The 15,606-nt window shown below is 30.5% G+C and overlaps 1 protein-coding gene across 4 annotated transcripts in view; it reads right to left on the reverse strand.

Moving 5' to 3' along the window:
• Positions 1–468: 468 nt before the first annotated feature.
• Positions 469–15,606, reverse strand: part of LOC129612405 (uncharacterized) — a 36,207-nt gene continuing 21,069 nt past the window's right edge. For all 4 annotated transcript variants that reach the window (XM_055525974.1, XM_055525973.1, XM_055525975.1 and 1 more), the window contains 5 exons: positions 5,272–5,445; positions 4,621–4,730; positions 4,134–4,280; positions 3,737–3,914; positions 469–3,630 (listed from right to left, as the gene is read on the reverse strand). In XM_055525974.1, coding sequence (XP_055381949.1) covers positions 2,383–3,630; positions 3,737–3,914; positions 4,134–4,280; positions 4,621–4,730; positions 5,272–5,445 — 1,857 coding nt within the window. In that variant the 3' untranslated portion in view covers positions 469–2,382. The remainder of the gene's footprint in view (positions 3,631–3,736; positions 3,915–4,133; positions 4,281–4,620; positions 4,731–5,271; positions 5,446–15,606) is intronic.

A 15,606-nucleotide genomic window follows, 5' to 3' on the forward strand; every position in this document is an offset into this window, starting at 1 on the left:
CTTATGTGTCGTGCGAACCCACTGTTGGCATTAAATTTTATAAAAATCAAAATATAATCTGGATATATTATAGAGCAAAAATGTGCAGATGACGTAAGCCTTTAAATGTAATATTTGAGAGAAATAATGTCAAATATATCATATATATTTTGATAAGATTGCTTATCTTAACAGAATCTCACGATACAATATTCTAATTAATTTAATAAAAAACGTTCAAATGCATTCCTTAACCATCTTATAGGTTTTGATAGTTCTATCGTTCCAATGGTATATAACGCTCGATTTGACATACATATTTAATATATATATAATTATAATAATTATATTACATATATAAATAAAGTTATATAATATTATATAACTTTATTTATAGTACAGCTGCTTATAAATTTATAAAATAATATTCTTCTATATTCATTTACATAATGTACTAAATAATTTCACTACAAAATGCATGTATTAATTATTACATTATTTTTATTACTTTTTAAAATATAAATTTACTTACATTAAAGGGTCAAAATTATTAAATCATAAAAGTATTTGCTAATTTTTGGTATTAATTACATTATATTTTTAGAATTTTCAATTAATTTTGGCAATTATTTTACTTTTAATTTTATGTAAATTAACATTAATAAAACAATTATGTAATTACATATGTATGTATGTGATCACGCAATCATAATTTTACATGTAAGGTTGTAAAAGGCTATTGGCTTTTGTTGAAATCATTATACATATGTATACAGTAATTGTAGTCACATACATATATATGCGTTTAAAAATAATAATAATTATTCATGCACATACACATAATAACTAATGAATTAGTTTCTTAAAACAAATTTCTTGATTTTTTAAAATAATATCTTTGGTATAAATGTTGCCGCTAAGTTTTACAATGTAAATATGAAAGTTCATAGTTTTTAATTTTTCAAGTTAAAATTTAACTCTTTGGATTCTATATATTTTATGGATATCTAGTTATTTTAAGTTCACTTAGTTAAGTGAAATTAAACTTTATTTTTTACAATGCTGAAGTAAGACAATAAAATTTTTTATTTATATGTACATACATATAAACATTCATAATCGTAGTGTGTCCAAAATCGTTGACTTCGTATACTTTAGCCGCGTTAGTCACAATTTAGTCTATAGTCATTGCTGAATTATGTAACAATACAGTTTTGAAGTCATAGAATGTTAAAATTTGAAGTTATGCATGTATGTAATATCTTAAAAAAGAAAAAAATGTATGTAAATATCCTTTTGATAAATTTTTGCCTTGCATTCGTTAGATATTACGTACTTATATTATGTATATATGTATGTATGTATATCTTTACTTAATTTTTGCTACTACAACTTTAGCGTATATATTAAATTAATTATGTACATATGTACGTATATACATAACAGTTTATTCTGGTATAAGAAAGTTTTTAAAAACCTTATACAACTTGAAAAAACTTTATTTAAAAACGAGGAAAAATAGAGTTGACCATGTACCCGTACGAATTTGTTATCCCATGTGCGAATAAATATGCCATAGCTGACTATGGTACAGACTATGACTTTAAGTTGCCGTGTTAACATTAATTTATGCAAAATTTGTATATGCAGCACTGTGTTTTCAATATTTTCTATTTGAACTACTATTGAAGCTGTATGGCTGGTACCAGAAAGAGCCAAGCAATTTCAATGAATTTTATCAAACACATTGGCCCTGCTAATATATTCAATACCACAGCTTTTATAGTTTCTAAGATATAGTCAAATAAAATTTGAAGTAGTATAGCATCTACCCGAACCAGTACCCCGACCATATTCAATTGAAATGTGGTTCTGGAATTTATTGTAATAAATAATTTGAAAAAACTCTAAGTTCACTGATTTTCATTAAAGCTCAATTAGTTTTTAAGTAATCGTTTAGACGGACGGACGGACGGACAGAAAAAGCTCCGAATTCGACGCTGATCAAAAACATACACTTGAGTCTATATCTCAGACCATCATTTTTTAGTACCACAAATGGTAAGGAAAATTCAGGATACCCTTCGAACATACGTTCGTACAAGTATAAAAACTTTTTTTAAAACAAACTTTTTGTACGCAAAGAGTCTGGAATAATTCTTTTTGAACAAAAATGAGAGAAAATGATGACGTTTTCAGTTTCTCAATCTTTAAAGTTTCTTCAAGTTTCATTTACATATGTATATTTTGTAAATACATGTGTATGTACATATATTTTTCTTTTATATTACAAAAATTATACGTTAATTCTTTTGTTGCTATGTCCATAAATCTAAGTTTTCCATAAGGTCCATAAATCTAAGCTTTTTTTATTATATTGGTTTTTTTATTAGATGTATCTGCTTAAATATAGACAAAATGACCTAAGCCTTTGGATGGATTATTATTAACTTCTTCAATGGGTTTTGCATTTCTTTTTTCTGATTCATTCAAGACCTTTATTTCTAGAAAGTTGCGTCCAGTTCTTAATAAGCTCGATTGTTCTGTTGAAATCAAATCATAGTTTGTATCGTTTAACGAGCCAGATACTTCTTTGGATTTTAATGGTAAAATGTTGTTTTTAGTGAAATTTTGTGATTTGTTTGCAAAAGGTATTAATGCTAAAAATGAAGCGTAGTTTTTATTGCTTACGCTACTTCCTACTTGTTTATTACTTTTTGTTATGCTAGGAGAACTTATTGCTCCATTTATAGTCATTTCCTTTTTTGCTGAAAACTTTTCTTTCAATGTTGGTGATACAGGAACAAAATGTGTTTCGAAATCGATGTCTATAATTTTTTTATCATTTCCAAGCGAAGAAAAAGATTGACTAACAGTACGTATCTCTCGAATGTTGTATACTGGACTGTACTTGGTCACTTCTAAATTTGTGAGCATACATTTTTGTCGACTGTAGTGTTTAGAATTTTGTAATACGCTTAAATTTTCAGTCAATTTAAGATTGGATGATGGAGTTGATGCTTGTGGTGGAGCATGTAATATCGTTGCTTTTAAATTTTTATTGCAAAATTCGCAAGATTTAAATGAATTTCGGCATTTTTGACAATTTTTTTGAACATTTGATTGATTTTGTTGTGCCTTTTTGGCTTTGATTACCGAACAATTCTGTTCTTTCATTTGAGATAGCATTGTTGCACAGTATTGGGATGGTGTTGATATTTGAATCAAAGAAACAAGGGTATTTCCGTTCAAAGAACATTTTTGATTTTGCTTAAAATTATTGTCAAAACAATTATAATCATGAAATTTTAATTCGCTTTTTTCAATACATATTTCTGACGCTGGATACCTCGTTTGTCTTTCAGAATTTTCATTTGACATATTTGGCGTAACCGTATTTATCCTTGCACTCTCTTTATTTACTTCACTTATATCTATGTCATATATTTTTCCGCTGCTAAAATTTTGATTACTACTCATGTTGCCACTCCTTGTACTGGTAGTCGATATTGTTTGTCGACGCTTTGGATAATTGGGATTTCGTCGTACAAGAAAATGACAGGTTTCTCCACGTTGAATTCTTTCATTTTGTGCTTTCAAAGGAATGTCGTCTGGGTGTAATTTTCTTTGATATTCTTGACCAGGACAAACCTATTAAAAGTTAAAGAATTTTTTTAATTCCATAAAATTCAAATGCTTTATTTTTTTTTAATAAATACATTTAGCAAAATGATTCTGTTAGAATAGTGTTACTTACTTCATATAATGAGAACTGTTCTACTGGTTCTACTGAATTATAGCAAGATAACAAGATACATAATAGTTCATCAGAAGTGGTTTCCTGTGATATCACAAGCGATTTATATTGGGATGAAGATTGCAAGGCGGAAGTATGTACACGTATTAGTCCTCCAGGTTTCGATTGCAGACAAAATCTAAAATATGTGCAAAAAAATGAATATATTAACAAAACATTGTATTTTGCATTCCTTTTAATTTCATAATGTTTCCAAATTTCAAATTATATTACGCAACAATATTAAATTGTTCATTTAATTACTTAAAATAATTGAACTTGTGCCTTGTTTAAAGTACTTGATATTTTTGTTGTTAATGATCTACAAACTGTTGGAAATACCTGATACATAACATACCTTGATTCCCCTTTTGGATGACATGCTTGTAAAATAGCAGGACGTGCTGCATTATCTAATACGAAAACAGTTTTGACTCCTGCGCTTCTCACTGTTACTTCCATAGATAAGAAAAATAACTTTGGATCACGATGTCTCATTTTTAATCTGGAATAAAAAAAATTAAATCTGTATTACAACAAAAAATACATAAAATTGTATGAAAAAATAAGTTTTGTACAGCATGGTTCTGAATGGTAGGTGACTTCATATAGTTTCTTTAGGAAAAATTTTTCGAAAGGAGATCATCTTTATTTCAGTTAATAGACCACCAAAATGCAAAAAAAATAATTTCTTTTCCAAAAACATTAAGGGTCAACTAGAACACTTGTTTTCCTAAAAACTTCAAGGAATCACCCCCGAGAGCTTTAATACCAGCTCCAAACCACCCTTACAAAAAGTATATTCTTAGTACCAAAGGGTAATGTTTGTTTGCAATTTAATTTACCTTTTTAAAAGTTTTGTTATCACTTCTTTACTTGTTGTATCCCATTGAATTCCAAGCGTTTTGTATTCAATATCAATTCTTAGACAATTTGTGTACACTTTAATTGTTGTCTGGGAATAGAAATAATATAGTTAATAGATTTGTGGAAGTAAAAAGATATTTAAAAAACATTAAATTTTAAAGAAACAAAATATGCTTAACATTTTCATTAGCCTGAACTACATACGAAAATTCCTGCTTGTTTACACAGTAAAGCAATGGAAGGTTTATTTCATTTTACCTTCACATACATACATACATATGTATGCGTCACTAACACTCCAAATTTTAAATTTTTATAAAATTTTGATTTTCATTGCAAAAATTCGTGCATCCTGAATGTATGTCAAATCATTATACACATGCATTTTAAATTATTTTACGAAATTTATGTGTGTCAAAATAATTTTGAGTCACAAAATCTTCATTATGATAAAATTTTATCGAGAAGAAAGTAATTTAAGTAATATACTATGTAACTTATATTTTTATATTATGGTATATTTTTGATTTTGGTGAAACATATTAAATTTATGATGCGTAAATTTTATAAATTTTAGTTATTTATGCTATTTATGTAAAAAACGGTGAAATTAACGAGACAAATGTTACCTGAGGACCTGTCTCACTTAAACTTGAATAACTAGACGCTCTTGACGGCGTAAGTTGTAAATCATTTTGGGGCTCTGGGCTACCACAAAGTGATGAAGCACATGATGTTGATGACCTTAGGGAAAGGGAATCCGAACGATTTCGAAAAGGTGATATTTGAACGTGTTTTAACATCTGAAATAGACAAAAAAAAGTGTTTTAATTTAGCAGAAATATTCAAGTAACTAAAACTAAAACAATTTTTAATACATGTACAAAATATTATCATAAGTTTGGCAATTAAATGTCATTGTAATTTTGGCAATTTTTAAATATAATTGCAAATTTTAACGTCTTATAATTTAAATAATAAAATAAAAAAAATCTGATGTGGTCAGCACATAACCGACCGCATTGTGTATTGTCTAGTTAAATGAAAGTGTTACAGAATATTATAAAAATGTCTGTTAAATACTTCTTTAAGCTTATAGTTAAGATACTTAGAAAAATGTAAATTTGGCTCTCAGTAGAGATTCGCTTTTTGCTACCCGAATTCCCTGAAATGCTCGCCAGTTAGTTTCGGTAACAACCAGAACTCAAATATCAAATGTGCTACCCGAATTCCCTGAAATGCTCGCCAGTTAGTTTCGGTAACAACCAGAACTCAAACATCAAATTTCAAGAAATTCCATCAATTTGTTCTGTGGATATGGTGAAAAATGTAAAATCGGCCCGCAAATCAGTTCTCGAGCCCTGATCTTTCCAAAAAAGTTATATGTTCATTGCTTTAATATGAGGAATTCATATATTAAATTTCAATGAAATCGGTTGATTATTTCTCTTTATATACACAAAAGTGTATGTTTGGCCCGTAGTAAACGTCTAGTTGCCGATGCCTGATAATTCCAAAAAATTTACATGTTCATTGTTTTAATACGGGGAATTCATATATTAAATTTCAATGAAATCGGTTGATTATTTCTCTTTATATACACAAAAATGTATATTTGGTCCGTAGTAAACGCCCAGTTGCTGATGCCTGATTTCTTCCAAAAGTTAGGAATTTTTGCGTATGATCGAGCAAAGCTTATATATGAAATTTCAAGTAAATCGGTTGAATACTTTCTTCAAAATGGTGAAAAATGTAAAATCGGCCCGCAAATCCGTTTTCGAGCCCTGGTCTTTCCAAAAAATTTATATGTTCATTGTTTTAATACGAGGAGTTCATATATTAAATTTCAATGAAATCGGTTGATTATTTCTCTTTATATACACAAAAATGTATATTTGGCCCGTAGTAAACGTCTAGTTGCCGATGCCTGATTTCTTCCAAAACATACGAATTTTTGCGGACGGTCGAGCTGAGCTTATATATAAAATTTCAAGTAAATCGGTTGAATATTTTCTTCAAAATGTTCAAAAATGTAAAATAGGCCCGCTAAAAAGTGCAGTTCCCGAATCCTGATATATACCAAAAGTTGATCGATCCGTGCCATGGTGGAAACAAACTTACATATAAAATTTCATCAAAATCGGTTCAGGCGAACTTGAGTTACACGCGTGCACACACAGACCGACAGACGGACAGACGGACAGACCGACAGACCGACAGACCGACAGTTTGCTAAAAATAGTTTATTTACACTTCCCTACTATGGAGAAGTACGTTCCCACTGAAAACTCGATATGCAAAATTTGTTGCCATCACATAACCTACCTATTGTTTACACAATACGGTCGGTAAAAAATCAGTTAAAGACGTCCAGAGTTTTTTTTAGGAAAACAAAATCAAAGTAATTAAAGCAAAGTTAAGAAAAACAAATTAAAACCCTATTTATACAAACTTTTTTATTTCATAACTGAACCTTTTGACGCGACTTATCACATCATTCATAGTGACTTTATTCCGTTATCTCTTTCATTAAATTTTAAAGTTTTCAAAATAACGCTTAACATTAGATTTAGAAAAAAAATATTCGCAAGCATCTAACAAAAACTATTTTATTTTCTGTTGAATAATTTAATGTAATATACAGAAATATTAAGTAAATACGTTTTGTTTTAACTTTGAAGAAATGTATGTTTGTAATAAAGATATATACATGTATATATTTTGTTGAAAAATTATTAAGTTTTTTATTGAAAAAATAGCTCACATAAATTTCTAACCATATATATTCATATTTTCTATTGCCATCCATTATTTCATAATCTCAAAATGTAAGTGAAAAAAAAGCTTTTCAAAACCAACTTGAATTCGTGCAGTTAACATTAATAATGTTTTGTACTGCAGATTAAAATTTATTGTATTGGAATATTTTTCAACATTTTACTTCTCCAGACTTGAAAAACGCAAAATCTTTGTATTATGGCAGAACCAAATGAAAATAAATTTATTCGTGAACAATTAATTTATTAATAAAAAAAATTGAAAAAACATCAGCGGACGTTTTTATCAATATTCTTAAAGTGCTTTTTTTGGCGATCGCCGAGGAGTTCTTTGACCTGGCAAACGATTTTTTAAATGCTTCGACTGTGCTCTTTCCAATTATTTTATCTTGCTTCATGAACATTATGCATTCCAATGCCGGAATTTTGATGGTGTATCGTTTAACTATATTTGATAACTTTCAGGCTCCTTAGAACGGTTTTTGAGAGCTTTCTAGGACCGATTTACAAAAATTACAAAGATTTTTTCATGAATTTTTCAGTATTACTATGAAGGTGCTTTATGACCCATGACTGCGCCAAAAAATTTTTTGCTAGGGTGTTCTGGAGAAAAGTTCTGGTGTTAACCTTCTTTTGGGCTTTCAGGGATATGAAATCCAGTTACTTTTATGGTATCCATGAATGCTCGATACTCTTCAAATTGCGTTTCTTTGTATCCGTTACTAGGTATTACTGATTTTTTCTTTTTTTGGGAAAATTTTTTTTTATATATAAGATTTATTCGTAGTTTAAAATAACCAAAATAATGAAGATTATTTTCACCTTGTATGGTTATATCCAAAATAATTTGCTTTTAATTTATAGCATTTAATTTTTAAAGATTGTCGTTGTTATTCTCTTTTACTTAATCAATACTACATTTTTAGTAATCATTTCACGTACTAGTAAACAGCCAACAGGAATATAGCAGAAGAAAATATGATAGCCCTATATGCTTATATAGGGTAACATATTAAAACAACATTATATAACACAAAACTATAGAAGTGTTAGCTTAAGTCCAACAGAAAAAGATTGAATATTAATTTAGTAAAACTAAAACTTTGAAAAATGTTGATATTTTGGAACATCTATGATCTTAAAATATAGAGTCTTATAGAGTTCTGCCCTCGGATGTTGGAAAATCTCGATTTTCGTTTCACTTTTCTTTTAACGAGAAAGAAGATATATGTATTTGTAATTGAAAATTTTTACAGATGAAAATCTGTTACTGCTTGTGTTGTGGTTTGAACTGAGCAATTACAGTCGATCATTTGAAAAAATACATTTTCTTCATGTGGAAGCGTAATATACCATAAAGAAACAGCATACAAAAAAACCTGATGTTCTCAACAGATAACCGGCCGCAATGTGTATTGTTTAGTTAAGTGAAAATGTTACAGAATATTATAAAAATGCTTGTTAAATACTTCTTTCCAATTTTTAGGGCATTAGTAAGCTTATAGTTAACATACCTAGAAAAAGGTAAATTTGGCTCTTAGTAGAGTTTCATTTAGTGCTGCCCGAATTTACTGAAATGGTTGTCAGTTAGTTTCGGTGACAACCAGAATTCAAATATCAAATTTCAAGAAATTCCATCAATTTGTTCCGTAGATATGGTAAAAAATATAAAATCGGCCCCAGATCAGTTTCCGAGCTCTTATTTTTCCAAAAAATTTATAGATTCATTGCATTAATACTTCGAATTTAAATAATAAATTTCAAGGAGATCGGTTGATTATTTCTCGTTATATACGCAAAAATGTATATTTGGCCCACCCGTAGTAAACGTCCAGTTACTGGCGCCTGATTTCTTCCAAAAGTTAGGAGGTTTCGCGGACGGACGAGCGAAACTTACATATGAAATTTCAAGAATATCTGCTGAATACTTTCTTCATAATGATCAAAAACGTAAAACAGGCCCGCTAAAAAGTGCAGTTCTCGAGGCCTGATATATCCCAAAAGTTGATTAATCCGTGCCATAGTCGAAATAAACTTATATATAAAATTTCATTAAAATCGGTTCAGCCGAACGAAGAGCCAATTATACATTTTTCTAGGTATGTTAACTAAAAGCTTATTAGTGTCCTTAAAATTGTAAAGAAGTGTTTAAAACGCATTTTCATAATTTTCTGGAATACTTTTGCTAATCTAGACAATATACATCGTGGTCGGTTATCTGCTGATCACATTACTCAGAAAATTTACCCGTCCGAGAACCTTTTTCTTCTTCTTAATTAAAACCTGGACGTCTGACAAGCCGGATTTTAATTAAGAAGAAGAAAATGGAAAGAAAAATATACATATGTACATATTTTTTTAGAAAAAGTTTAATAATGTGTAATAAGAAAAAATTTGTTAACTTTTTAAATTTCATAATGTGAGATCTTTCTCACAAAAAGGTTTTCCAACACTGACTTAATTTTTAAATGAATATGAAGGCTTTCATACACTTTTTTAAATATTTATATATGCTCTTGAGCTTAGTTTTATTATGTATATTTAAATTACCTACTTGGTGATTCACTTACACATTTAATTTATTAAAAATCATTCTATAGAAACCTCTAAAATCATTCTATAGAAACTTCACGGACATGTCTGACCTATAATTGGACATACGACTGCCAAGTTTCATGAATCTGACCTTATAATTTTTCCAAATATTTAAAATTAGCTTTTGGAGTTGTATGGTAAGTACCTGAACCTGCCAAGCAGTTCCACCAAACCTTCACAAATATATCTGATCTATAATCGGACAAACAACTGCCAAGTTTCATGAATCTGACTTTATTATTTTTCCAAATATTAAGAATAAGCTTTTAGACTTGTATGGGATCTACTCGAACCTGTTAAGCAATTCCACCAAACCTTCAGAAATATATGTGACCTATAACTCAACATACAACTGCCAAGTTTCATGAATCTGACTTTATTATTTTTCCAAATATATAAAATAAGCTTTTGGAGTTGTATGGCAAGCACCTGAACCTGTCAAGCAATTCCATCAAAACTTCACAAAAATATCTGATCTATAATCGGACACACAACTGCCAAGTTTCATGAATCTGACTTTATTATTTTTCCAAATATTAAGAATAAGCTTTTAGACTTGCATGGGAGCTACTCGAACCTGTCAAGCAATCGCACCAAAACTTTAGAAATATGTCGGACCTATAAATGGACACACGGCTGCCAAGTCTAATGAATCTGACTTTATTATTTTTCCAAATATTAAGAATAAGCTTTTAGACTTGCATGGGAGCTACTCGAACCTGTCGAGCAATTCCACCAAAACTTCAGAAATGTATTTGAGCCATAATTGGACACATGATTGCCAAGTTTCATAAATCTGACTTTATTATTTTTCCAAATATTTAAAATTAGCTTCTGGAGTTGTATGGCAGGTACCCGAACCTGTCAAGCGATTCCTCTAAAACTTCAGAAATATATTTGACCTATAATTGGACACATGACTGCCAAGTTTCATGAATCTGACTTTATTATTTTGTCGAATATAAAAAATTTGCTGTTGAAGTTGTATGGCAGCCACCCGAACCAGTGCAGCTATCCCATTATAATTTTCAGAGCATGTGTAGAATATAATTGGACACATGTATACAAAATTTTATATTTATACCTTTATTAGTTTTTGAAATATTTAAAATAAACTCTTTGAGTTGTATGGCAGCTACCCGAACCCGTTGTCCGAATTAGTCCAATAACAATAGGGCTCGTCCTTGGCACAAAAGAAAAAACTTGTGAAAGTTTGGTGTCGATTGCATTATTCGTTTTTGAGTTATCGTGCGATCGGACGGACGGACGGACGGACGGACGGACAGACGGACATGTCTAAATCGACTCAGAATTTTACGCTGAGCAAGAATATATATATATGTCCATACCGCAGATGACTCCTTCAAGTAGTTACAAACTCCATACCAAAGTTAATATACCCTTCACGAAGTGCAGGGTATAAAAAGTGTAATTAAAAATTATTAAAAAATTTTTTATTAAAAATTAAAATAGTTGAATTAAATGTATATATTAAAATTAGTGAATCTAATTTTGAAAATTATTATTATATATAAATTAATAGTTTACATAATAATAAAAATAAAAAACATTAGCATTAATAAAACTGCATAATTTGTTTTAAATAAATAAATAAAATATTAATGGACTTCTAGCCATAATGCAGCAGAAGCCATACACATACGTAGATACATAACGTAAGTAATATATAGCTTTCTTTCATTCTTCTTGTGTTGCTTTGTTATATGTTTATTTAAAATTAATTGAAATTACTTTTGATTTTTTAATACCACAATAAAAATATAATAGACCTGAAACTGATTTTTTGTTTAACGCTATTAATTTTATGAATGTATTATTTTTTTATGGACTTTTTTAAATATTCGGCGTGTTGTCCGTCTGGGATAAATTTTGTAATTGATTTGAGGTTTTCTTCTCAATCACACAGTGCTCTAAAAACATTTAGAATATCTCAGATCAAGTATTTTTTACTAAGCTATAAATATACATTTGTTCAATTTCAATTGATAACTAAAACAAAAACACATTTTTTGGAGATGATGGGACACTAAAATGAGGTTTTGGATTACAATTACTTGTGTGTTAAAGTGACCTTATTGTTTGTTCGCTAAATGGGCGGAAAATTTTATTGTCTTTGTATTAAAAATTCAGCGAACAGGGAAATCCTCTTCTGGAAATCATAACCATACATTTTTTTGTACATATTTACTTAATTGTTTTTACTTAAATATTTATAGTTAACTCAAATATATTTAGTTTTACTTATGTACTCGTATATTCGAAAAACGAATTGAAATTTATTTTACTTACTAAATGTTTTTACATGTTTCGATTGCTTTAGCGTTGGAATTGGAATAAAATTTGTTAAATTGAAACAAGTAAAAACGTTTCAGTCGGTATAAACCGATTGAATTATACCCTGCACCTTTCGTTATTGTGTAGCAATTACTCGAACCTGTGAAGTCATTCTATAGAAACTTCACGGATATGTCTGACCTATAACTCGACATACAACTGCCAAGTTTCATGAATCTGACTTTATTATTTTTCCAAATATTTAAAATAAGCTTTTGGAGTTGTTTGGCAAGTCTCCGAACCTGTCAAGCAATTCCACTAAAATTTCACAAATATATCTGATCTATAATCGGACACACAACTGCCAAGTTTCATGGATCTGACTTTATTTTTTTTTCCAAATATTAAGAATAAGCTTTAAGACTTGCATGGAAGCTACTCGAACCTGTCAAGCAATCCCATTAAAACTTTAGAAATATGTCTGACCTATAATCGGACACACAACTGCCAAGTTTCATGAATCTGACTTTATTATTTTTCCAAATATTAAGAATAAGCTTTTAGACTTGTATGGGAGCTACTCGAACCTGTCAAGCAATCCCACCAAAACTTTAGAAATATGTTTGACCTATAATTGGACACACGACTGCCAAGTCTCATGAATTTGACTTTATTATTTTTCCAAATATTTAAAATAAGCTTTTAGACTTGTATGGGAGCTACTCGAACCTGTCAAGCAATTCCACCAAAACTTCAGAAATATATTTGACCCGTAATTGGACACATGACTGCCAAGTTTCATGAATCTGACTTTATTATTTTCCCAAATATTTAAAATTAGCTTCTTGAGTTGTATGGCAGGTACCCGAACCTGTAAAGCAATTCCTCTAAAACTTTAGAAGTATATTTGACCTATAATTGGACACATGACTGCCAAGTTTCATGAATCTGAATTTATTATTTTGCCGAATATAAAAAATTTGCTGTTGGAGTTGTATGGCAGCCACCCGAACCGGTGCAGCTATCCCATTATAATTTCTAGAGCATGTGTAGAATATAATTGGACACATGTATACAAAATTTTATATTTGTAGCTTTATTAGTTTTTGAAATATTTAAAATAAACTCTTTGAGTTGTATGGCAGCTACCCGAACCCGTTGTCCGAATTAGTCCAATGACAATAGGGCTCGTCCTTGGCACAAAAGAAAAAACTTGTGAAAGTTTGGTGTCGATTGCATTATTCGTTTTTGAGTTATCGTGCGATCGGACGGACGGACGGACGGACGGACGGACGGACGGACGGACAGACGGACATGTCTAAATCGACGCAGAATTTTACGCTGAGCAAGAATATATATATATGTCCATACCGCAGATGACTCCTTCAAGTAGTTACAAACTCCATACCAAAGTTAATATACCCTTCACGAAGTGCAGGGTATAAAAATATAATTTATGTCTGTAAGTATATGTGTATATATAAACAGCCACAGCCATCTTTACATAATAGTAGTTTATGGTACACCATATGCATATCATGTACTGTTATGATTTCATAAATGCATATGTATTTGTGTAACCGTGAATTGTGTACACACATATTATATTACACATAAAAAAAATAGCCCTGAGAATTTTTTAAATAGAAACAACAAAAAAAACCAACATCAATCTGGTAAAAGAGGAACAAAAGTCAGGAAAACTGAAACCGGAGTTATGCTTCGATAAATTCAATAAATAATAAAAAATACAAAGCATTTGCTATTTTTAGTTACACTTAGGTGAAATGTTCTGAAAATAACTCATAGTGTATTTAATTTTATTGTAATACAACAAGTATTACGATATACTTTTAATAGTAGAAGTTGATTTAAAACTATGAACTTAACTTTTAAAAATAAAACTGAAAATCTTTGAATTAAAAAAAATCTTGATTTTAATTTTTACATGTACGTAATATTGTGGCAAAATTTTTAATTTGCTACATACAAATAAGTAAGAAAAGCTTTTGTTTATAATAAAAATAAAATAATTAATATTTTTATACTACGGTGGGGTGGGGATAAAGGATAATATTATATACCTGTAAATTTAAGTAAATTTACAGGTATATACGAGTATACTACGGATTTTGTATTTTAATTCAACTCTAAAGCTGAGTGATAAATAAAACCAGCGAATAAGAATTATTAAAGGAAGGGCCACCTTGAATAATTTTTTTTAATAATAATGCTTTTTTAAGAAATACGTGTTCTCATATACGTGTTTTATAATTGATCATTCAAAAAACAGGCTAAATTTTTCGATAAAATCACAAAAGTTTGTTTGTTTACTTTAATACCAGAGACGTTGACGAAAAAAAAAATTCGAAATGAAATTAAACTGATAATTCAAAACTGAATTTCAAATTGACAAATCTGGGGTTTGAAAAAGAGAGTTCCCCTAAATTTTTTCTCCTTCGATTTCTAAAGCAGGGTCAATGATCTTGAGAGCGATGTCGGCGGATACCATGCCGAAAAGAGCGGTACAATCATGCCGACAAGAGCGAAAGTGAGGCCTGAAAACAACAAAAATTTCCTGGGCATGAAGTAACGTAGTAAGCTTATCTTCAATAAATCCCCTCCCTCAATTCAATGGTGTTATACGACCCGTGCCTAGTGGACTAGTTGGTAGCAGGGGGGTATACTGGCAAGCACGAACGGAGTCTCTCTGAAATAAGGTCACCTCAGAGAGTATTTTGACCTTACTACGTCATGCAGGGCTCTGGCGTACCGGACTACGCTTTCCCTAGCTACTCGTGGGACTAAAACATGAATAGAGCACAAAAAACAAAAACAGAAAAATCAACATGACGAGAAAACACCGTCACAATTCGGGAGCAACCGAACAACACAAAAAAGGAGAAGGTTGCAAGGGAGATGGAGTCTAATCTCCGTGATGCCCCTTGCAATAACGAGAAAGGAAAGGGCGGCATGGAGGACAGTCGGAACCAGCCCTCTACATCCTCGCAGGCTATCGGTGTGGAGAGCTAACCTTCCGGGATGCATAGTGTTGATGGAAGGAGGAAGCCTTCCTATCTGCCATATTTGGGTTAACCTGGAAGCTTGGATAATCCAAGGAGGCGAAGTCTCAGCGGTACGGTGTCAGATTGTACCTGCGCTTCCTGGTGCAGGGAAAATCACCTAAGGAGACCAGGATGAGATTCCTTGACATCCCAAGAAGAGCAGGCCAAAGGAAGGAAGACGGCTGAAAGAAAGAATATGGGAATGCAACCCACACCCTCCTCCTCGACAACG

This window comes from Condylostylus longicornis, unplaced genomic scaffold, assembly GCF_029603195.1.
Source record: "Condylostylus longicornis isolate FDR11 unplaced genomic scaffold, ASM2960319v2 ptg000072l, whole genome shotgun sequence".
Lineage (NCBI taxonomy): Eukaryota > Metazoa > Arthropoda > Insecta > Diptera > Dolichopodidae > Condylostylus > Condylostylus longicornis.